Source organism: Oryctolagus cuniculus, chromosome 14 (genome assembly GCF_964237555.1).
Source record: "Oryctolagus cuniculus chromosome 14, mOryCun1.1, whole genome shotgun sequence".
NCBI lineage: Eukaryota > Metazoa > Chordata > Mammalia > Lagomorpha > Leporidae > Oryctolagus > Oryctolagus cuniculus.
In genome coordinates this window covers 97,357,301-97,381,513 of record NC_091445.1, presented here as the reverse complement: position 1 = coordinate 97,381,513, position 24,213 = coordinate 97,357,301, and the positions used below count along the sequence as shown (strand labels likewise).

General features: G+C 66.2%; 1 protein-coding gene across 1 annotated transcript in view; it reads right to left on the bottom strand.

Annotated features, from left to right (window-relative positions):
* Positions 1-23,317, bottom strand: part of SLC9A3 (solute carrier family 9 member A3) — a gene marked incomplete at its 5' end in the record, with an annotated part of 29,917 nt that extends 6,600 nt beyond the window's left edge. Inside the window, 4 exon segments of the mRNA NM_001082697.1 lie at positions 211-289; positions 1,704-1,864; positions 3,924-4,226; positions 22,986-23,317. Of these exon segments, the coding sequence (NP_001076166.1) occupies positions 211-289; positions 1,704-1,864; positions 3,924-4,226; positions 22,986-23,193 (751 nt within the window).
* Between the last annotated feature and the right edge of the window lie 896 nt (positions 23,318-24,213).

The window sequence follows — 24,213 nt, the reverse complement described above, 5'->3', positions numbered from 1 at the left end:
GCCCACCCAGGGGAGCAGCGTGGGGGTTGGGGAGGCGGCAGGACCTCCCAGGGTGCCCAGCTCAGCTGTCCTCTGACTGCCCGGGGCCCATGGGAAACCCTGACAGTGAAGAGGCCTGCAGGGCCTCGCACCCCAGGAGCAGCAGAGACTTCTGGGAACTTCCTGTGCTCCTCTGATGGACAGGCAGGGCGGGACCCACAACCCACATACCTATGCCCTTCACACAGTCCACGCCTGTCACCTTGTCACCACCCAGTGTCACAAAAGATTGGAACACGTTGTACAGCACCTGCGGGAGGGCGTCTGGTCAGCCCCGGGCTGCGGCTGCGGGGGGCCAGCAGGCGGCAGAGGCGGCAGCCCCGGGGGCAGAGCTGGTCTTTCCCACCTCGCCGGGGCAGTGCAGACTTGCCCAGACACATGCTGACGGTGGCGCTGGGACCCTGGGGGCTGTGGCCCCCGACTCTGGGCTCTTGGAGTTTGGGGTCTGCTCAGACCCCAGGGCTGCCCTGAAGGGTTGAGGCGCAAAGATGGAGTGGTCTGGCTGTGATGGTCCTACGGTCGCCTACGGGGTCTTCAAGGGCAGCCGGGACGTCACAACCTCGGCAGGGAGCCCGGGAGCTCTCCCTGCACGGGACACGGCGCTGCCACCCCCAGGGCCCCAGGGGCACACAGCAGCCTTCGCTCTGTTTTCGATTAAAGTCCAATTAATTCTGCATTTTCCTGGGAGCCTTGTGTCTGCTGCCAAACACAAGAAATCTGGTGCAGGGCAGATCTGGCTCCTGGAGCCTGAGACTCGGATGGCGCGGCGGCTGGAAGGCGGGGCCCCCAGGCTGCAGAGGACGGCCAGTCGGGGCCGTGCAGCTGCACGACTTCCTTGTGGGATATGGCTGACGCAGCCCCAGCCCATGGCAGCCCGGCTCGCTTCCCGGCCCAGAACTCACGTGTGGGAGCCCCGTGCCCGGATAGGGTCTTTAAAAGAGGCAAACTGGCCAGACGGAGGCACTGAGGGTCTGCGTCACAGGAGAGGGACGCACACGGAGGGCCGGCCACACGAGGCACAGCCAGCCCTGCCCCCACTGCTGTGTCCCGGCTTCTGCTGGGCAACCCCAGGTGTTATTGTGACTCCCGTGGGAGGGGAGACAGAGAAAGCCCCCACGTGCTGGTTCACTCCGCTAATGCTTGCCGCGGCTGGGGCTGGGCCAGGCTGAAGTGGGGAGCCAGGAGCTCAGGCGGGTCTCGCACGTGGGCGGCGGGGACCCAACCGCTTGAGCTCACCGCAGCCCCCAGCTGTGCATAGCAGGAAGCTGGAGTCAGGAGCGGGGCTGGGCTGGAAGCCAAGTGCTCCGAGGGGATGCAGGTGTCTGTCACCTCTAGGCCAAACGCCTCCCCCTGCTCGTCTGCTCCTAAGGAAGCAGGAAGCGGCAGATCCACAGTAGAGACCCCTGCCCTGGGGTCTCAGCGCTGGCCCCTGGCCCTGCGGGATGAAGTGGGCAGGTCTGAGGAGCAAACCGTGAGACTGTGACGGAAACTCCACTAGGCGTGGGTGGGGGCTGCTAACCACGAGGCCCTGTGCCTCACGGCGTTGGAGGCAGCAGTGGTGCAGGGTCATAGGTCATCGAGGCCAGGCCCCTGCGGCCCACAGATGCCAGGGACACTAGACACCCAATCAGTTTTGCTGCGGCTGGGACGCCGCCCACTCTCACCACCGTGACGGCGTCGTTTAGCAGCGACTCCCCGAAAACGATGATGAACAGAACCTCGTTGACGTGGACCTCCTCGAACACGGCCAGCACGGCCACGGGGTCCACGGCAGCAATGAGGCTGCCGAACAGCAGGAAGTCCAGGAGGCCGATCTTCAGTTCGCCTGCAAGATAAGCAGGGACTGTGGGTCTCCGGGGCACCCGGGAAGGGCGCAGCCAGGGCACCGGAGCCCCTGTGGGGTCAGTGTGACCCCTGAAGTCACAGGGGGCTGCAGGGGAGCAGGCAGGGGCAGGGCCGACCCAGGCCTGGCCTGAGGTGGGGCTATGGGCACACAAAGTGCTAAGAGGCCTGCCGGCAGGTGGGCAACAGAAGGCAGGTGCAGAGGGCGTTCAGGGTGTCGGGGACAGCAGGGGAAGGCAGGTCCACATGAGGCCCCTCCCTCTCAGGGCTCCAGGCAGGTCTGCACCCCTGCATCTCAGGCCGTGCACATCCCCTCCCTGCCCTGCATCTCACACCCTGCACAGCCCCCCCATCTCAGGCCATGCACCACAGCACCCCCCCACCCTGCATCTCAGGCCGTGCACAGCCCCCCAGATCTCACACTGCACAGCCCCCCCCATCTCAGGCCGTGCACAGCTCCCCCCCATCTCAGGCCGTGCACAGCTCCCCCTGTATCTCAGGCCATGCACAGCCCCCCCCCCCATCTCAGGCTGTGCACAGCTCCCCCCCCATCTCAGGCCATGCACAGCCCCCTCCTCAGGCCGGCTTTCTGGGGCCCTGCCGGCCGCCTTCTTGGCTATAAAGAGGGCATTGAGTCCTCTGTCCATCCCGTGGGCCTAGCAGACCGCTCAGCCTTGAGGGGGTGCAGGAGCCTGCCCAGGGCCGGAGAAGTGCAGGGAGGGCCGGGACCAAGCTCACAGCTGGCAGTCCTCCAGGGCGCCCACGTCCGCGCAGCCCAGAATACGTCTGCCTGGGCTGTGCCAGAACCTGCCCATCCCACTCCAGGCCGAGGCCCGGGCCCGTGGGAGGGCCCAGCGGGAGCCAGTGAGCGGGTCCCCGTGCTCCCCGTGGGGTCAGCAGTGCAGCCCCTGAGACTCCGCAGGGCCTGGGGTTTCTGTCTGGGGCAGGACTTGCGCTGCCCCTCCACCCAGCTGAGCCTCAGGCTGCGGCCACACGCAGCCCTGCTAGGCCCGCCTCCGAGGGGCGCTGTGGGCCAGGCCTCCCCGTGACGCTGCACGCCGCATCTGAGCGTCAGTTCTGGTCCCAGCTGCTGCCCTTCCGCTCCAGCCCCCTGCTCGTGGCCTGGGAAGGCAGTGGAGGGTGGCCCAAGTGCTTGGGCCCTGCACCTGTGTCAGAGAGCGGGGCGGAGCTCCTGGCTCCTGGCTCTGGCCTGTCTCAGCCCTGGATGTTGTGGCCATGTGGGAAGTGAATCAACCAGCAGATGGAAGCTCTCTTGCTCACTCTCCACACCCCAACCCCTGTCACTCTGCCTTTCGACTGAAAATAAGTAAAGAAAAAAATAAGAACAAAAGTCCCCTCTCAGGCCTCCCGTGCAGGTCCAGCTCTTGCTCCAGGGCCTGACGGGTCTGCGGCAATTTCTGGAAAAGTGCTGACCCCAGCAGTCCCGAGGTGGCCAGGGGTGGGCCCTCCCCGGGGCAGCAGCCCTTCTGGCCTCCGCCTGGCGGTCCAGCAGGCACTGGCCCTGCCGGGGGCCTCACCCTGCACCCGGGGCAAGGAGACGGCAGCATCTGCACGGCTTCTCCCCCTGCCTGGGCCACCCAAGCATGGGCCACGGCTGTTCACGTCCACAGTGCAGGAGCAGCCCGGCCTGCCTGTGCACACGGCCCCGGGCCTCTGAGCCTGGCCAGCCTGCGCAGCTAACCAGTTAGAGCCAGCGCAGTCCCGGGCAGGATCAGGTACCTGTGGCAGGTGGGGTGACCCGGGCTGCTATGTGGCCACCGACACACAGGAGGGCTGCAGTGCCGGGCTCAGTGGACAGGACACTGGGCGCTGTGGGCAGCTCAGCCTGTGGTCCGTGGCCCTCACCTGGGGGCTTCTGCCAGCCCCTCCTCCCTTTCCCTGGGGCCGACCCCAGCCCCAGACGCTCCCCGGAAGAACAGGCTCCCACCTGCCCGGCCGGTCCTGAATTCGAGGGGGCGCTCGGTGGGCCCCTTGTGCACACCCTCCTTGGGGTCTGTTTCCTGCCCGGCCCCCGGACTCACCCATGATGCCGCTGAGGAAGACTCCGTAGAGCGACAGCCCGGTGGTGGCCGCGTTCCACACGGTGCCCACGACGGCGTAGAGCAGGATGCTGCCCAGGTTGCTGAAGAAGAGCCGGTTGGGCATGAAGTAGCCGGCGTCCAGCACGATGGGCGGCAGCAGGTAGAAGAAGAAGACGGTGGGCGTGAGCGTGAAGGAGGCGATGTGGTCGGCGGCCAGGACGATGCCGCCTAGCACCAGGCCCAGCACGATGAGCAGCGCGCTCTCGGGGACGACACTGGTGACCTTGTGGGACAGGTGGAAGACTGCGGGGGAGGGGAGCGCGTCAGGAGCGGCCGCGGCAGGCACCTGAGCCCCTGGGGGCCCTGTGCTCCCTGCACTGCCCTCCCTCAGCTGCCCGGACCCTGCCCCAGCTGGTGTCTCCCCTCCCTGTCGGGTCAAGCCCAGAGGCTCAGCGCCTCAGACGCCGCCCCCACTCTTGCACAGGGAGCTCAGCGGGGCTGGCAGGAGGTGGCTGAGGGGACAGGCGGAGCCCCCCACGAGGGGCCAGGGCGGGGGAGCCCAGTCCCAGGGCAGCCATCGCCTGTCCCACTGTAGCCACCTTCGGGGGGCTGTGGAGTGCAGCCCCAGGTCTCCGGGTCTCCCCCAGCCAGCCTCCGGCCTCGGCCGCCCTGGGCTGCGCAGACTGAGCCCCACACGAAGCTCTGGGGGTCGGGAAGCTGCCAGGAGGGTGACTCCTTCAGCCCGAGAAAGTACGGTGCAGTTACTACTTTTGTTCCCGGGCTTTGGCCAAAGTCCTCTTGGATGCCAAGCGTCCCCCAGGACAGCCGAGGCCCCAGCCCAGCACAGAGAGTGAGGAGCAGGAGGACCCAGGTCCCGGGCCACACCAGAACCTCCAGGAGGCACCAGCCAGCCCCGCCCTCGACCCGCTCGGCTCCTCCCTGCCCAGCTCCCCCCTGCGGCTTCCTGACGGGTCCTCTTCAAACCTGGTCTGAGCCGGGCACCCTGACCCTGCAGCCAGCACCGCTGTGGGGACAGAGGACCTGCTCCCGGGTGTCCGGTCACGGCTCTGTCCCCCTCTGGGGGGCAGCAGCGCTGGGAGGCAGCACGATGGCCACCATGGCCACGATGGCCAAAGCCCGCAAGGCAGCCTCACGGAGCATGAGTGGACAGCGCAGGTGGCGTTCCTCCGGGAGGTGCCCCCCACACCGGCTCGCCACCTGGGGCCTGGGAGTGTGCATCAGGCTCTGGGGCCTGGGGGGCACACATGGGAGCCGTGTCCCAGGTCCCAGGTCCCAGGTCCCAGGGATGGCCATGTCCGCTGCATTTGGTGCGATGGCCACAGGCCCAGGGCAGCACTGGACTCTGGCAGGCCCTGGGCTGGCTGGGGAGCCTGCACTGTCTCTCGGGGGTCACTGAGAGGTTCAGGGATGGGCCAGTGGTTGACCACCTCCCCTCCTGTTCCTTCCCAATGGCCACGGAGCTGGGCCTGTATCCGTGGTCCCTGCCCAGAGCTGGGCGCCCCCACAGGCCTGCCCACGGCTCCACACCTGCCCGTGGCTGTGGCCAGACCTGAGGGACATTTCCTTCCTCGCTGGCCCTGTTCCTCACCAGCCCCAGCCCACAGCAGCTGCCCAGCCGGGTCTCCCTGAGGATCCACTGTCCTGGGATCCACTGCTCTGCTTCTGAGCCAAAAATCCTGGCTCTGCGCCTCACCCCTGCAGACATGGCCTGCAGCTCTGACCAGGGCTCAGCCGGACGGTGTCCTGGGCTCCCACGTCCCTGAAACCCTGACTGCCGCTGCCCGTGGGGCCGGCCCAGTTGCGGGAGGCTGTTCTATCAACCAAGGGTGAACCTCGGCGCCAGCAGGTCCCCGTCACTTCCGACCCAGTTCCCTGAGCCGCCTCAGCGCCCAGCACCTGCTGCCGGCGGGGGCTCCGGGCTGCACAGGAGCCCCTCCCCCTGCACACACACGTGTGCATGTCTGTGCCTGTGTGCGTCTATGTGTGGTGTGTGTATGCCTGTGTGTCCACGTGTGCACCTGTGTGTGCATGTCTGTGCCTGTGTGTCCACGTGTGCACCTGTGTGTGCATGTCTGTGCCCACGTGTGCACCTGTGTGTGCATGTCTGTGCCCACGTGTGCACCTGTGTGTCCATGTCTGTGCCTGTATGTCCATGTGTGCCCACGTGTGCATGTCTGTGCCTGTGTGTGTCCACGTGTGCACCTGTGTGTGCATGTCTGTGCCTGTGTGTGTGTCCACATGTGCACCTGTGTGTGCGTGTGAGGGGGGTCCTTTCCCATTTCCTCCAGGCTAGCCCCTCCCCTGCCCTGGCTCTGGGGGCTGGGGGCTGATTTCTGCTGCCCTGCTGCTGAGGCCCACACCTCCATGGTTTGTGCCAGTGGTGGGGGCTGGGCTTGCCGGGGTCTCAGGACTCCCCGGCCTCCGAGCCAGGACTGCCTCTCAGGCAGCGATCGACCGGACTCCGATGGCTCAAGCGGCAATTTGCACGGTGCAGCACCCGTGGGTGCAATGGGCCCATCATGGCGGGGAGTCAGGTTCCTGCTCCGCCTGCACGGGCCTGACACGTGGGGCCACGCACATGCCTGTGACCGGGAAATGGACACCCTGACCCAGGAGTGGCTCCCGGCACGGCCTGGACGCTCCCTGTCCCTCCTGAGTGCTGATTCATCTCCAACAGCGGATTGGGCAGGCCGACGGCACGCGTGTGGACACGCACTCACCTGTGGGCCTTCCCCGTCCTCTGTCCCCCCACTCTAAGGGCAGACGCCATGCTGCTCCAGGGCATCTGGGGGTCCGTGGGGCCATCTCTGTCTACAGGTACCTCCTTCAAGCCCCAGGTGAGACAGGTGCCCCCAGGAGCCCAGGAGATGGGTGCCCCAGGAGCCCAGGGGAGGCGGGTGGACCGCTGTTTCACTCCCTAGGGCCCTGGACCTGAGAAAGTCTGGCATGGAGGTCTGGGAAGGGGATGTGTGAGGCCTTAGGGAAAACAGAGCAGAACGAACAGCCTGATGTAGACACCATCACAGCTTACAGCCCACTGTATACACTGTCACAGCCGCCCACGGTATACACCATCACAGCTAACAGCCCACTGTATACACCATCACAGCTAACAGCCCACTGTATACACCATCACAGCTACCCACTATATGCACTGTCACAGCTAGCAGCCTACTGTATACACTGCCACAGCTAACAGGCACTGTGTACACCGTCGCAGTCAGGGCCGACAGCGACCCAGGCTCAGTGTTGGAATGTGCCTGTTGTGACGCTCAGCGGCACCACGACCAAGCCCAGCACTGAGGTGAGCTCTGACACGTGCGGAAGGAGGCGGTGTGGCCCGTGGCTGGCTCCGGCGTGGCTGGCTCCGGCGTGGCTGACAGCCTGACACAGCAGCAGCCAGAGACAGGGCTGGGTCTCTTCGGAGGCCAGAAGAAAGCACGGTGGGGACAGGACGCTGGGAGCGGTGAGGACAGAGCCGCCCACAGGTCGAGGGGCACCCAGCCACGGGAACCATGGCCGAGGCCCAGGGGGTCACAGCCAATTAAGCACAGAATGGCGTGGCCGCGCGCTGGTAACGACAGGTGGCTTTTAGTGCTCATTACAAAGCCCCGTGCGAGGCAAAGGTTGCTGCGAAACTGCCCGTTTCCGGACCAGCGCTGGGCTGCCCAGGGGCAGGCTTGGCCCCGAGGGACACAGCCTGGCGGGCCTGGGTCAAGCCCGAGTCCCGGCCGTCCAGGGGATGGGCAGATTCCGCTGAGTCTACGCAAGGGCAGCAGCACAGCAAATCCTCTGGTTTTACTTTAACGTGGACCTGGCCTCACGCATGGGCTCTGCCTCACAGAGACCAGGGTGGGCAGCAAGGGCGGGAGAAGTGGGGGGCTCGTCACACAGCCCAGGTCGGCAGGGCGGGCCGGGCGGTCTCACTCACAAGTGGGCAGATGCACAGGCACACACGCACACACACGGATACACGCGGATACACACACATGCACACACACAGATACATACACAGTCAGGTACACGCACATGTACACAGTCTCACACAGATACAGAGATACACACGTACATGTGTACACACAGTCACACACAGAGATACACACGTGTGCACACACATACAGATACACGTAACACAAATGCAACACTAGCACACAGCGCAGTCACATATGCACTCAATGCACACACAGAGCACAAAGTCACACAGGTGTACACACGTGTACACACAGAGACACACATGTGTGCACATGCAGACACACAGATACACATGTGTACACGTGCAGTCACACACATACAGAGATACATGTAACACACACACAAATGCAACACTAGCACACAGCGCAGTCACACACACACACTCACAGTGCGCACACAGAGCACAGAGACACCGGCACACGCACACGGGCACCACACAAGGACACACGGGCACGCGCAGACACGGGCACCGCACAAGGACACACGGGCACGCGCAGACACACGGGCACCGCGCAAGGACACACGGGCACGCGCAGACACACGGGCACCACACAAGGACACACGGGCACGCGCAGACACGGGCACCGCACAAGGTCACACGAGCACATGCAGACACACGGGCACCGCGCAAGGACACACGGGCACGCGCAGACACGGGCACCGCACAAGGACACACGGGCACGCGCAGACACGGGCACCGTGCAGGGGTTCCCACAGACTTGCACACAGGGAGCAGAGCCTGTTGCTCAGAGCAGCTCAGGGCAGGGACCGCAGCTGAGTCAGCCCCGCCCCGGGCGCGAGGCCCAGGCGTGTGCGGTGACCTCCCAGCAGCCTCTGCAGCCAGCACCAGTGGCCGCCCTGAGCCCGACGGGTGAGGAGGGCTGTGGGGTTCTCCCGGGGCCGTGTGGGGAGCTCCTCCCCGGCAAGGCGGGGCCTGCTGGGGCCAGGGCGGCCGCAGCCTCTGCTCCGCGTCTCGTGGCTTCCAGAACAGCAGCCCCTTCCGATGGCCTCGGCTCACCCGTCAGGCACTTCAAAGGCTGCCCACTTACAAAATGCAAGCAAGCCTTGCCGCGTTTTATATTTTAAAACTATGTCGTTGGGGCCAGCGTGTACACAGCAGGGAAAGCCACCTGCGGTGCCGGCATCCCATAGGAGCGCCAGCTCGAGGCCCGGCTGCCCCTCTTCCAGGCCAGCTCTCTGCTGGGGCCCGGGAAGGCAGTGGAGGATGCCCAAGTGCTTGGGCCCTGCACCCCATGGGAGACACGGAGGAAGCTCCTGGCTCCTGCCTTCGGCCTGGCCCAGCCCTGGCTGCTGCAGCCATCTGGGGAGTGAACCAGAGGATGGAAGACCTCTCTCTCTCTCTCTCTCTCTGTCTCTTATTCTATCTGTAACTCTGCCTTTCAAATAAAATAAATTTTAAAATCTTTAAAACCTAAAGTGGAAGGGGGGGGGGAACTAACCAGTGTTGAGTGCGGCTGTCCCAGGACCCAACCTCCTGACACAAGTGGCCTCCGGGGTCGACTTAGAAAACCCAGGTGAGAACCCCTGTGGGCAGCGGCCCAGTGCGGGCAGTGGGAGAGCAGGGTCCCCGACGCTGTCCCCCGAGAGCGGCAGCCACCCCCAGGACTGTGCGCATCAGTCACGGCAAGCAGCAAGGGCTCGGGTCCCCAGAAGCTGGAGCCCAGCGGCCACCCACACCACGCTGCCCTCTCGACCCCCCGCCTGTCACTGCGCCACAGCCCGTCCTTGCGGGGGCTCTGGCTGCCAGTCCCGGCGTCCTCACGGCCTCCTGGGCCCGGGGCTGCCGGCTGGGGCTGTCCCGGCAGCAGCCCCGGAGGAGCAGACACGACACAGGGGCCCCGGCCCGGAGAAGGGACAAGCTCACAGCAAGGTCCCTGCCTCCTGCAGCTATTTGGCACGTGGGAAGCACTCCTGGAAGGAGCAAGCCCGGCCCCCGTGTGAGCTCTTGGGAGCTTGGGAGGACGCAAGCGGACCCTCAGCCCACCCAAGTGGACTGCCTGGTACAACGACACCACTCCCAGATGTGACGTCCGTCACACGGTCCCAGACGAAGATTAGTTTTAATTTTTTAATTTTTTTTTTGACAGGCAGTTAGACAGTCAGAAAGAGACAGAGAAAGGCCTTCCTTTCCATTGGTTCACCCCTCAAGTGACCACCACAGCCAGCATGATGCGCCGATCTGAAGCCAGGAGCCAGGTGCTTCTCCTGGTCTCCCATGGGGTGCAGGGCCCAAGCACTTGGGCATCCTCCACTGCACTCCCAGGCCACAGCAGAGAGCTGGACTGGAAGAAGAGTGAACGGGACAGAACCGGCACCCCAACCAGGACTAGAACCTGGTGTGCTGGCGCTGCAGGCGGAGGATTAGCCTAGTGAGCCGCGGTGCCGGCCCCAGACGAAGATCAGGCAGAGACTCTGGGTCGACCCAGAGAACGGCCTCAAAGCTGCTGCTAGCACCTACGCAAGGGCACCAGGGAAACAGGTCCTGACGCACTGGATGGCGCCTACCTGTCTGCTGGGGAGACAGGGACGGCACATCTCCCTCCACTGCCTCACCCCCAGATGCCTGCAACAGCTGGGCTGGGCCAGGCCAGGGCCAGGGGCAGGGGCTCCATCCAGGCCTCCCACGTGGGCGGCAGGGCACAAGCAGGGCAGCCGTGGCTGCTGCCCCTGGGCTGCGCGTCAGCAGGGAGCGGAACTGGGCCAGGCTTGCTGACCGGGGTGCAGGCTGGACGCCACCTGTCTCGCAGGGGTAGCGACATGTCGGCCAGGAGCACACGGGCCGTGAACGCCTCAACCGGGACGCACAGAAGGACTCAGGCCTGCGGCCACACAGCAGAGAGCAGAGCTGGCCCCAACACAGCCCGCGGGCCAAGACTGCTGACCACGGAAACAGAAGCCGCCCAAAGAACCTACAGGGAATTCCGGGTTGATGAGCGCGGTGTCTGAAGGGACCCTCAGCTGCCTGGGTGAGGAGGTGACTTGGGCAGTAGAGGTGACCTGGGCAGCAGAGGAGGTGACCTGGGCAGCAGAGGAGGTGGCCTGGACAGCAGAGGTGACCTGGGCAGCAGAGGTGACCTGGACAGCAGAGGAGGTGACCTGGGCAGCAGAGGAGACCTGGACAGCAGAGGTGACCTGGACAGCAGAGGAGGTGACCTGGGCAGCAGAGGAGACCTGGACAGCAGAGGAGGTGACCTGGGCAGCAGAGGAGACCTGGACAGCAGAGGAGGTGACCTGGGCAGCAGAGGAGACCTGGGCAGCAGAAGTGACCTGGACAGCAGAGGTGACCTGGACAGCAGAGGTGACCTGGGCAGCAGAAGTGACCTGGACAGCAGAGGAGGTGGCCTGGACAGCAGAGGTGACCTGGGCAGCAGAAGTGACCTGGACAGCAGAGGAGGTGACCTGGACAGCAGAGGTGACCTGGACAGCAGAGGAGTGACCTGGACAGCAGAGGAGGTGACCTGGACAGCAGAGGTGACCTGGACAGCAGAGGAGTGACCTGGACAGCACAGGAGGTGACCTGGGCAGCAGAGGAGTGACCTGGGCAGCAGAGGAGGTGACCTGGGCAGCAGGAGGTGACCTTGACCTTCCAGCAAAGGGCTGGCGGGCGTGAGCAGGGCCTGGATGACCTGAAGGTGCCACTCTGCACCAGGAGCTGCTCCCGTCCTCGGCTAGGAGGCTTGTGTGGATCTGGGGAACTCTGCGGTTCCCGGGCAGGGCAAGTACAAGACTGCAGGCACCCAGGCACTGGCCAGCGCCGTGCGGCCGGCCCCTCTGACGTGAGAGCCAGCACAGGCCGCACCGGGACCCCGGCGCCGGCTGAGGGGAGGGGCCCCGCCCCGACAGAGCGTGGTGCTGAGGAAGCGCAGCCCTGAGCGGGGAGCAGGCACAGCCGGCAGGGAGGAGGGCGCTCCAGCCTCAGGGGACCCCACCAGAAGCGGGGGCCCCAGGGACCCAGGGCCAAACGCACCCAAAGACCCCAGGGGGCGGGCTCCCAGTGGCATCTGGGCGTGGGGAATGCCGGGAACCTGTCAATCACATTGCGGAGCAGCCGCCAGATTGGCTGGGCTCTACAGCCGGGTGTGGTGGCCGGGGGCCAGGAGGGCCACCCCAAGGACCGAGCCGATGGAAAATCCACGGAGGAGACGCAGCTCTGGGGCAGGCCTGGGGACGCGGGGCCTCCCGGAGGCGTGCGAGCAGGGTCTCTGCGGGGGGCAGGCTCAGCCCGGCTTGAGAAAATTCCAGCGGGGACATTCGCTCCGAGGGCTCCTTTTGTGCAGATAAAATGTGTGGGCAGCGTCCCAAGGCCACTGCAGACCAGACCAGCCTGTGCCGCTCACGTGGCCACGGCCCCCACCATCCGGGAGCCCACAGAGTGACCCCCAGCCGGGCCTGAGTCACGAGCTGCTGCCTGGGCAGCGGCAGGGAGCCACGGGCACGATGAGTTTGGATGTCTGTGCCGTGTGCCAAGGGCACGGGGGCCAGCGGCAGAGAAGCCCCCCACAGGGGACGAGGGAGGGCCCAGGGTCCCCCCGCCAGGTCTTGAAGCATGTGGAGCTGGGGGCGGTGCAAAGGGCACTGAGGCCCCGGGCGCAGCCTCGCCCAGGCTGTGCCAGCTCCCCAGGCCCCATCGTCCACCCCAGACGTGGCGGGGTCATGCTAGGAGGCCCTGGCCACCTCCCTGTGGGGCCACCCCACAGGGTGAGCGGCCACCGCAGAGCAGGCGGCCCCGTCTGTGGAGTCACAAGTCCACGCTCCCTGCACACGGGACGGCTCTGTGTCCAGGCCTGGCTTATCTCTGGCAGCCTCGGTTTCCAGGGGCTGAGATGAAAGTCCCCGCCCCCGGGCTGCTGGGAGATGCCAATCAGACCCCCGGAGCGCTGGCTCCCCAGTGGCGGGCGGGCAGCCACACAGGCAGCCCCCACTCCGGGGCACCCCAGTTGCCCCAGCTCGGTTCACCCACACGGGCCCTGGCAAGTCTCGGGGGGAAGCCAGTGACCTGGCCGCCGGGAGCAGCTCCCAGGGGAGGGGGTGCCAGGGGCTGAAGCCCTCAGAAGTTCCAAATGCCAGAGTAGAAACCAGAATCCAACAGAACAGTCCAGAGCCCCCCCCTTGGGAGAGAAACCCCGAGGCGAGCTGGCTGCTCCCAAGGAGGCACAGCACAGACACAGACTGGGGCCGGACCCCGGGGGCTCAGGGCAGTGGCCCACCTGAGCCTCCCCTGCCAGCTGGGGAGCGGGGCCAGAGCGGGGGCGGGCAGGGCTGGCCTCCTCCCTGAGGGAAGCCGACAGCCCCAGGGGACAAAGATGGCTCTGCCTGGCAGGCAGCACGGGCAGGGGTTTGCTGGAGGCTCCCCCATCTTCCGAGAGTCGAGAGGTCAGTGCCAGTGGGCAGGGCAAGAGCGACAGCTTGGAGGAGTAGCGCAGAGGCCCTGGGGAGGGGGCTGGCACGTGCGCCCCCTGTCGGCACGCCCATGCTGCCAGCCCCCCCCGCCCCCGCCCCGTGACTCCCAGCATCCCACGCCTGGGCCCAGCACAGCCCCTGCTAGGCCTACCCATCCCCTTTCTCTGCAGGCTCTGCCCTCGGTCCTGTAAGCCCACCTTGGGACTCCTGTATGCACCCACCCACAGGTGAGGTCCTGGCCGAGAGGCCCCAAATACCCAACACGCATCAGCAAAACCATGGGTGGCCCAAAGGTGACAAAACACACAGACGCTGACGCCGAAAGCACACCCACTTAGCTCAGCACCAAGACCCACAAAGGAATCGCAATAACCAAACTCGGGCACAAGTCTGACAGAGTGCGCAAGAGCCCTGTGCCGGGAAAATGTGGAATTCTGATGGAAGCCATTTAAAAGGTGACCTTCCTGGAGGGAAACGCCAAGACCCCCTCGCTCAGCAGCAGGCCGTGACCCACATTCAAAGCAGTGCCGGCAGGAGTCTCCTGGCCACGGCGGAGCGAGCCTGGAGTGTGAGTGCCGTGCAGAGGTCCCGGGAGTCCACGCATCACGGACGCGGCACAGAGCCTGGGAGCCGACTCTGCCGAGCCCCCGCAGCTCTAGCCCTGGTGCCGTGGCCACACAGCGCTCCAACCCGGCCGCAGTGCAGGAGGGAGCCTAGCGTGGCTTCTCACCCAGTGACGCCCCCAAAACTAGGCACAGGCCCCCAGAGCTCACCAGAGGACTCACTCGAAAGGGGCAGGAGGCCCAGGTGTGGAACACGAGACCACGGGACTTCTGGAAGGACCCGCGGGGGCCGTCAGGTGACCTCCAGCTTGGCGGTGAACTTCAGGTAAAATGCCAACCACATGACCCATGCATGAGAGAAAAAACTGCTGAACTGGATTTCGCGAAAGTTAAAAGAATTAAAATGCTAAGAGAATGCAAAGACAGCCACAAGCTGGGAGAAAGCATTTGCAAAGCTTTTACCTGGAAAGGGCGCATTTCCAAAACGCACGAAAAACAAGGCAGTGAACAGCCGGACCAAAGACACCCGTGGCAAAGATGCAAATGAGAAGACGCCAGAGCCCGGCACACGGGGGCCGTCCTAAGATCCCAGCCTGGAAAGGCTGCACCATCCCGGCCGCACGAACATCCGGGGCCAGGGTCAGAGGGCGGGGTGACCCAGCTCCGGTGACCCTGACACCTTTGGGCAAACCCGGGGCGCAGCCAACACTGGGGGCACTCAAGCAAGCGAGGTCCTGTGCAGACGCTGGGGCCGGGGCCGCGGGAGGAGGCAGGCGGGGCACAGGGACGCTGGGCCACTCTGGGCTGTTCCCCAAGTCTGAAAGTCTGGGAATTCATCTCTCCCAGGAAGCAGCGCCCTCACCCGGGGTAGACACACCCGCCTCTCTCCTGGACCCTCACGGCTCAGAGGGGCCCCTGCACCGCACCAGACAGCCGCACCGCAGAGGCCAGGAGGGCTGGGGGCCAGGGAGGGGCAGTGTGGTGTGCAAGTGGGCGCCAGGTGGGTGTGGGCAGCAGCAGGGGCCGCCCGCTCCAGGAAGCGACAGAGCCCGGGGGCTGGGAGCTGGTGGCCTTGGGCGGCCCCACCTGAAGCTTGCAGCGGCTTCAGTCACCCAGGTCCCCGGCTGGCAGGCCCAGGTGTGGCAGGGAGAGTCCCACACCACCGGGCACCACCATAGCGGTGTGCGGTTAAAGTCATCCTGCTTTATCACTGGGGACCGCTGATCTATGTGCCTGTTTTATAAGCTAAACGTGAGGTGCAAAGCCATAGCCTGCACGGTTCAGCTGCACCCACAGCCCAGTCCCCCACGGGGCTCCTGGAGGGATCTGCTGTGCACAGCCGCCACACTCCCTCTCAGGAGCTGCTCCTGAGGGACCCACAATGCAGCTGTTGGTGATGCCTGGGCCCGAGGGCCCTCACAGACCCAGAATCCCCCACGCCGCAGGACTGGGGAGAGAGCCCAGGACACACCTGCAGGCCACGGGGCAAGGCGCGCTGAGTCCCAGAGACGGTGTGGGCCCCGGCCACAGACCCCTTCAGTCCCTTAGAAACCTCTGGTGCCGTGACTGCCACACCTGCCTCCACGTGTGCACACGCCTCCTCTATGCTCACACATGTGTCACCACCACGGCGCACACACGGCCCCGCTGGTGACGCTGTGTTGGCCACGGTGCCCCTCACTGCTGGGGGTGGGGAGCCTTGGGTAACTCCGCTCGGTGCTGTTGGCCACTCAGCGGGTCCAGCTCTGTGGGCTGGGCTGGAGCAGGGACCCCCACCCAGAGGGGGCTGCGCCTCCCTGCCCCTCCCCCGTCTGGGAAGCTGTGCCGTCTCCGAGTGACCCGGCTCTTGAGAAACCCAGGACGAGGACCCGGGGGTGGGAAGAGGCGCCCGGGACAGCCGAGGGAGCAGGACCCTGGGGTTGGTCCCTTGCGAGGTGCAAGCCCCTCTGAGGTCTGCGCATCCTGTACCCTCCCTCCCAGCTCTGCTGAGACCCCCCGCCGGTGACAACACAGCCACCACTCCCTGGGCACTGCCGGGGGCTGGGTCCCCAGAGATCGGGCAACGTCTGGGAGGACAGGGCCCGCAGGAGCTGGGGTCCCACTCCTCACGGCCGCCCTGGGGCGCCAGACATAGCCTTGGCCTCCATTCAGACCCCACTGGACTTTGGCACCCCAGCCCAGCAGGTGGCGAATTCACAGAGGTTTCCTGATTGGCCAGAGTCAGACTGCACAGCCGCCCCGACCCCGGCACCCGGGGACACGCTGTCCCTGCCCTCGGCCCTCCCCACGCCCCACCCAGGACGCCGGCCCAGGGAGCCCAGGCTGGCAGGCCCCCCGCAGGCGCAGGGTCACGCCCTTCCCTGCAGCACTGCTTTCCCTGAAGGCTGTCCCGTGCCTGGGCAGAGTCCACACCCTTCAGCCTGCCCTGTCTTCCAGCCCTGACACCGTCTGCACGAGCCCCGGGCGGGGCCTCCTCTGGGGACCCCAGGTCCTCTTGCTCTGCCTGGCCCCCTCCCCCAAGGCTGACTCACCATCCCCTTCTGCACCCCTGGCTGCCCCGGAGCCCTCAGCCTGAGGCTCGGTGCTCCCTGGACGCATGAGGCTCCATGGCAGAGCCCCCAGGAGCAGCCCAAGGCAGGACCCGAGGACGGCAGAGAATCGACCCCCGGCCTGTCCTGCCACGGGCACAGTGCCCCTCCCCCGACGCCACGCCCCACACAGCATACCCAGTGTGGACGCTTGGCTTCTCGGGTGTGCACTCTCTGAATGTCTTTGAGCACAGGTGGACAACGCCGGAAGCCGTGCCCACGTCACGAGCCCCGGGAGGGGCCCGGCCAGCGCTCATCAGCACCCCGCTGCCCCTTGCCCCTCTGCACATGGGCTGTGAGGGGCGGTGTCAGCAGGTGGCCGTTCCCCAGCCACGACTCCTGGGGGGGTCTGGGTTGGTTTAGCTTGGATTCACCCGCAGCGGTGCCTACAGGTCCTGACACCACATCTGTTGCCTGAATACTGAACTAACCGTTAGGGGCTCCTGTCCTGACGCAGCTGTCGCCATACGGACAAAATAAACCAGATGGAAAAGCCACCACCGTCCCGGGGGCCCGGCCCAGTCGCTGTGCCAGGAGAGGGCTGTGGGTGGGGCCTGGCGCCAAGGTGGATGATTCAGGGTGTGCCCCCACCCCGGCTCTGACACCGAGGGGCTTCAGGAGCCACTTCCCGGGTCTGGGCCCCAGCATCTGGAGGACACTACAGACGGGGCGAGCCAGGCCTCTCCCACGCAGCACGCACCTGCTCATTCATTCATTCACCCACACCCACGCCGCCATGCGTGCATTCATTCCCTCGTCTGTCCACATCGGGTCCTTGCAGCCACAGGCCCGCCAGGCTCCAGGCTCAGAGTCCAGAAGAACAAGCAGACGCCCCGGCCCCTTGCCACACAGGCTTGGCCAAGCCGGAAGAACCGGGTGCTGGGAGCGGAGTCCTGGGCGCTGGGGTGAGCAGCACTCCCAGCTCAGAGAGGGTGAGGCGGGAGATGCCGGGTGTGGGGATGAGGCGCAGTGGGTGGGGCTCGGCTCCAGGAGAGAAAACAGCACTGGGGAAGGAGGAAGTGGGGGTGGGCTGAGAGGTCAGAGGTCATGGGGATGGGACAGAGAGCCAAGGGGCAGGTGCCACCTGGGGCAACAGACAGGGACTGCTCAGCCCCTCACCCTGGAGTCACCCCTTCTTAGTGTGTCCCTACGCAATGGACAAGGACCTTCCAGCCACCCACATGGCCAGAGAGAAACCATCCACTCCGGGCTCTGCACAGACCTAGCGCCAAGACCCAGCACCCCAAGACCTGGCACCTGGAGACTCAACACCCTGAGACCCGGCACCCCAAGACCTGGCACCTGGAGACTCAGCACCCCGAGACCCAGCACCCCAAAACCCAACACCCCAAGATCCAACACCCCGAGACCCAGCACCCCGAGACCCAGCACCCCAAGACCCAACACCCCAAGATCCAACACCCCGAGACCCAGCACCCTGAGACCCAGCACCCTAAGACCCAGCACCCTAAGACCCAGTACCCTGAAACTGGCACCTGGAGACCCAGCATCATGAACTCAGTACCCTGAGACCTGGTACCCCGAGAACTAGCACCCCAAGACCCAACACCCCAAGATCCAACACCCTAAGACCCAGCTTCCTGAGACTGGCACCTAGAGACCCAGCACCCTATGAGCCAGTACCCTGAGACCCAGCACCCAAGACCCAGCACCCCAAGACCCAACACCCCAAGACCCAACACCCTGAAACTGGCACTTGGAGACCCAGCATCATGAACTCAGTACCCTGAGACCTGGTACCTGGAGACCCAGCACCCTGAGACCTGACACCCTGAGACCTGGCACCTGGAGACTCAGTACCCCGAGATCCAGCACCCCGAGACTGGCCCCTGGAGACTCAGTACCCCGAGACCCAGCACCCTGAGACCTGACACCCTGAGACCTGGCACCTGGAGACTCAGTACCCCGAGATCCAGCACCCCGAGACTGGCCCCTGGAGACTCAGTACCCCGAGACTGGCCCCTGGAGACTCAGTACCCCCAGACCCAGCACCCCAAGACTGGCCCCTAGAGACTCAGCACCCCGAGACCCAGCACCCTGAGACCTGGCCCCTGGAGTCTCAGCACCCCGAGACCCAGCACCCCGAGACTGGCCCCTGGAGACCTGATGCTGAAGAGCAGGCTCCTGGCGGCCACGCCATGGGCACAGAGGTCACAGGGGCAGGCCCCACGCCCGTGCCCAAGTGGGGACCGAGCTGGCTGTGGGGAGGCCCCGGCCTCTTCTCCGGGGAGGTGAATCGCTGGGCCTGGTTCACCACAGAGACCGCAGGTGTGGAGTTTGGCCCCCTGAATGGGGTCGGCAATACAGAGGTGGGGACCCCAAGTCCAGCTCCTGGGGAGCCCTGGCAAGGGAAATCCCCTGCTGCCAGCTGGGTGAGCAGAACCCACATCCTTCCCAGAGCGTGAGCGCCCAGCAGGGCCAACAGGTGCGGGTGGGCCCTGCCTGGACAGGACAGCCTGGGGCTCGGCCCCTGACCTTTGCCCTCTCCTCGGGAGATTCCCAGGCAAGGCGGCGTGGATTGCTTCCAGTGGCTGCTGACCCAGACCAGCAGTCTCTCCCTCCCAGGGCAACGCTGGGCACGTCCGGCTCCCACCTCTGCTGCTGGCCCTGGCTCCAGGCCCGCCGACACACCGCTCCTGCCTCTCGTGCTTGGGCCCAGAGCCCCTCCCTCGTCCTCTGGGGGAGCAGAGGGGGTGGGAGAGCAGCAGGGGCAGGAGCCGTGGGAAAGCTGTGGGACAGGCAGGGTGTCTCACAGGGCCTCCTGTCCCGGGGCACACGGAATACAAACCTCGAGCTCCCAAGCTGGACCCCGGCTCCTCCACAGCCTGGGACTGTGACCCAGGGCAGCCACGTGGAGACATCACAGGTCTAGACAGAGATCACAGCCCCACAGGCAGGAGCAGACCTCCGGGCGCCAGGACAGGGGCCTTGAAGGGCCACTGTACACGCATCCAAAGAGAAGGCTACGGTCCAAGGCCAAGGCCTCAGCAGCAGCATCACAGAACAGCACTGAGAGACAGAGGCAGACGGCAGAGCCCCCACCCTCACCCCACGGGAGCGTCCCAAGCCTGGAGCCCCTGGAACCACCACTTCCCTGAACTGGGGACAAGCACTTCCCATGACCCCGAGGGTCCCCATCTTGGCAGGCCACACGCCCAGGGCTAACACTGGTGAAGTGCCCAGGGGGGCTCCAGCTGGACGGCTACCTGAGGGGTCACAGAAGTCCCATCCAGGACCTCTGTCCTCCGCTGCCCTGCACCCCAGGGGTCCCTGCTGGTCTCTATGCCGGCCGGCCCTTGGGGTGCGAGTCTACAGCCGCCATCCAAACCCATGTTCCATGCCCGCCGGCCAGGGAGTGAATCACCAGGCGCCAGGGGCCTTGGGCCAGCATCCAGGGTGGGCCTCACCCCTCACCACCTGGCACAGCCCCAGCCTCAGTGTGCCCTCCAGACCCTGGGTTACTCGCCTAGGGTGCCATGGGGATCACTCTCCCTGCCAGGACCCACGACCTCTGCTGCGTAGTGGCCCCTGCAGGCCGCTGGTATGAGTGTCTCAGCCTCGCCGTGTCCTCACAGCCACCCCAGCTGGCAGGACAGACGAGGTCAGCGCAGTGGACGGCCCTGCCCAGAAGCGAGCGGCTCGGGGGGTAGGGGGACAGACTGGGCCGGAAGCCCCCACCTCTGCATTGCAATTGACAGCCCAGGACCCCCGCTGTCCTCCCAGGAGCAGCTCTGGGTTGTGCCCATTCTGTCCATTGCCCTATGGCCAGTGCTGACCAAGTCCCGCCCTCCCGACAGCCCCAAGTAGGGGCCAAAGTCCTCTGAGGCCTGCAGAGAGCCGGTTCAGCCTCCCCCATGGACCCCCGCAGCCTGGCCTCCTCCTCAGCCTGCCCGGGCGCCTCCCCTGGCCTCCTCAGCTCTCCTGCCTGGCCCAGGGTCACCAGCTCACCAAACGGGATGAGGCAGGATGTGACCTGCTGTGTGTGGCTGCTGGCTGGAGACCCCAGGAGCAGGCATCCTGGATGTCCCTGCCCCCGTGCCACGGACAGGAGCTCCAGCCTCAGCGGCTCCTCCCTCCCTTTCTGACTCTCCATACCAGGTGGGGAGCCCAGGGGCCAAGGGCACAGAGCAGGGAGCTCACAGCAAAGCCTCTGGGAGGCCAGACCCACACCTGACCCTCAGCAGGCTCTGGGCCACGCTGCTGCTGCGCTGTCCCTAGCAGCTGGAACGGGCAGCTCTAGCTCTGCGGCCTCTCTCTGTCCCCAGCTGCCCGAAGGACACACCCAGAGCCAGACTGGGTGCGCATGTGCCACTCCAGAGACTCGGAACAGGGGCTGGCATCGTGGTGTGCAGGGAAGGCCACCCACACGGGCGCCGGTTCGAGTCTGGCTGCTCCACTTCCCTTCCAGCTCCCTGCTAATGGCCTGGGAAAGCAGAAGAGGACGGCCAAACTGTTTGGGCCCTGCCACCCAGGAGGGAGACCCAGATGAAGCTCCCGGCTCCTGCCTTTGGCCTGGCCCAGCACTGGCCTTGGTGGCCATGTGGGCAGTGAACCAGCAGATGGGAGATCTCTCTCTCTCTCGCTCTCACTCTCGCTCTCTCTCCATCTCTCCCCTTTCTCTGTAACTCTGACCAAATGCTGGGAGATCACAAACACCCAGCCATCCTGGTAGGACCACCCCGACCGCTTCAGACAACACAATGGCTCCACAAGCAGGATGAAGCCCTCGGCTGGGGACATGGGGCAGCTTCACGGAACCCAGGATCCCCCATTCCTGCAGGATCCGCCGCACAGTGGCTGCGCCTGGCTGCGTGATGGCGCTGGGGCCTCTGCTGCGGGCAGCGGCTCTGGAGACTGCGAGGAGGCAGGTCAGGTGCAGAGTTCACAGGGCAGGGGGCAGGAGGAGGGTGAGCCACAGGGAGGGGGATGGGTATGGGGGCCTGCTTGTTACTGTTGGGGTTGGGGAAGGTGAGTGGGGGGGGGCAGAGTCTGGGCCGGGGGCCTGCACAGGGGCACCACAGTGACTTGTGAGGCTGGGGCTTGTTACCTGAGGAGGGGACGAGGAGGGGACCCAGTGTCACCTGGGTGTGGGGAGATGACCATGCCAGGATCCCTGTTGGGCAGTCATACCCCTGGGTGAACAGGAGAGCGCCACGGTGCTGGTGTGGCCAGCCAGGCAGTGGAGATGGGGCACAGGTCAGAGCCAGGGCCTGGGTGGGGAGGAGGTCGGGCCTCTGAGCTGCTGAGACACCAGGAGGGGCGGCCACACAGAGGGCAGGTGGGTGAGGGGCAGCAAGGGTCCTGGCTTACATTTTAGGGGGGAGAGACTTGGCCCCTCTGTGGATGCGCCCCAGGGTGGGACATTGCAAAGGAGACTTGGCCCCTCTGCGGATGCACCCCAGGGTGGGACATTGCAAAGGAGACTGTGTCCTTAGAGCCCCTGCTGGTCACAGGCATGTGCTGCTGGGGAGGGGGACGGGTGGCCACCACAGCCGCCTGGACGTCCACTCTGGTCTAGTCCGTGTGCTTGGGAGACCTAGGGAACGGCAAGCTCTGGGGCCAGGCAGAACCCGGTCCCCTCGAGTGGGGTTGGCCCGCGAGTGCCCCGTCCACTGTCTGAGCCCTCCCCACTGCTGCTCCCACGGCAGGCTGTGGAGGCTGGACCTCAGCAGGCAGTAGCCTTAGGAAGCAGCCAGGGTTGGCCCTGCACCCACGGTGGCAAGGCCACAAGCCCCACTCTCACGAGGAGACCCAGCAGCCAGGTCAGGGGGCCAGGAGGCCACAGAGAAGAGGAGACAGGAGGATCTGGAGAGGGAGAGGGAGGAGAGGGATGGAAGGGGAGGGGCCAGGTCTGCAGGAGCAGATCCCAGCAGCGTGCCCCCAGGCTGGCAGGGGACCCCTAAGCCGCCCCTCCTTGCACCAGATTCCCCCATGGGAACTCCCCCGGGGGCGGCTGCTCGGCTCCCTGGCTCCACCCAGCTGGAGCCTCCACCGCTCAATCAAGCCAGCCAGCGCCTCCAGGAAGACCCTCCCTGCAAACTTTGATCCCTACCGCGCAGAAGAACGCTGACCTTGCTGTCACCTTGCCCGGAGGTCCCTGCAAGCCCCACTTTCCCGGACCTGTGCGCCGCTCAGGAAGAGAAAGGGCGGACAGACAAGCCGCGCCGGGCTCGCCCTGTTCCCGGGGTTGCTTTTCTGATGGAAGGGAAACGTCGCCGAACCCGGCCAGACCGAGAGCCTTAAAGCCCCCAGACCCTGCGGGAGACCCAGCGACAGCGGCCTGGACGCCAGCAGAAGGAGCCGATGAGACCGGCCTGGCGCCCGGACTTGCAGCTGCGCTCCAACCCGCGGCGGCCGCAACTCCGCCGGACGCGCCCCTTCCCCATCGGATACCCAAGACCAGGCGGCGGCGGCGCGGCCGAGACCGAGGCCCGCGCCTGGCTTGGTCCCTCGGACGGGATCCCAGGGCCGCTTACCGATCTTAGCCAAGCTGGCCACGAGGACCCAGAGCGCGATGATGTACGGGTCCTGGACGTGGTGCCATTTGAACGTGACTATCTGGAAGCCCTGGATCTCATCGTGATGCTCCTGCTCGGCGCCCTGCGTCCAGGGCAGCGCGCCCAGCGCCAGCACCAGCGCCAGCAGCAACCCCCAGCAAGGGCCGCAGCCCCCGCGCCCTGACATCGCCTCTGCCGCTCAGCGCCGGGGCCCGACGCGCATGTCGCGTGGGGAGGGTCCCTCTGCGCGAGGCCGCGGGACGCGCGTGGGCGGCGTGAAGCCTTGCGCGAGCCGGTGAGGCGGCAGTCCCGGTCCCCGCCAGCTGGGGTGGCCTTTAATCCGGCGGCCCCAGGGCGGGGCCTTCCCGCCCCCGCCGCGCACACGTGAGCGCAGACACCGTCGCCTGCCCGCCCGGCCTGCGCACGCCCTGCCCAGGACGCCCGGCCCCAGCTCCTGCGCGCCGGTCCCGGCGCCTTCTCCGGAGCAGCTGCCGGGAAGGCACAGGTCCGCGAGGTCGCGCTGCGAAGGGCAAACCGGGACCGGGTGGCCGCCTCCCTTGGGGGCGGGGCCCCTCGGACTCGGACACAGTGCGGATGGACGGGCCGTCCCGGCGCCTCCGGCATCCCCCGCGGGGCTCCCGAAGTCGCTCCCTGTGCGCCAGCGCGGGACCGGGGCCAGCGGGGCAGCCAGCCGGGCACTGCCTTCCACGCACACCCACAGCACGCAGAGGGTCAAGCGCCCCTCCCCGGCGCCGCCCCTCCCCGCCCACCGCAGCTGCCGCTCGTTCCGCGAGGGGCGACTGAGCTCGGAGGGCGGGGGCTCAGCCCTCCGGCTCCAGGGCGGCAGCGTCCCCGGCGCCGCACGACCCCGCCTGCACCTCGCGCGCCGCTCGCTGGGGCTCCCCAGCCTGCGAGGCGAGCTCCGCGGGCTCTGCTTTTGCTCGCGCGGTTTCCAGCCTCTCACTCGCCTGACGCTCCAGACACACAAAACTCCCGGAGCTGCCGTGCGGGCGCTGCCCCGACTCCCGCTGCTCTCCCGCCAGCTCCAGTGTCACCTTCCCCCTTCCCGCCCCGACCCCTCGGGAGCACCCGCTCCCTCTCCGTTCCCTCCCCGGGGCTCAGGCACCTGGCACACAACAGCGCGGGGACACCCGCGGGTAGGCAGCGCCCAGGTTGGCGGATGCACTCAGAGCACCCAGGGGCCTGA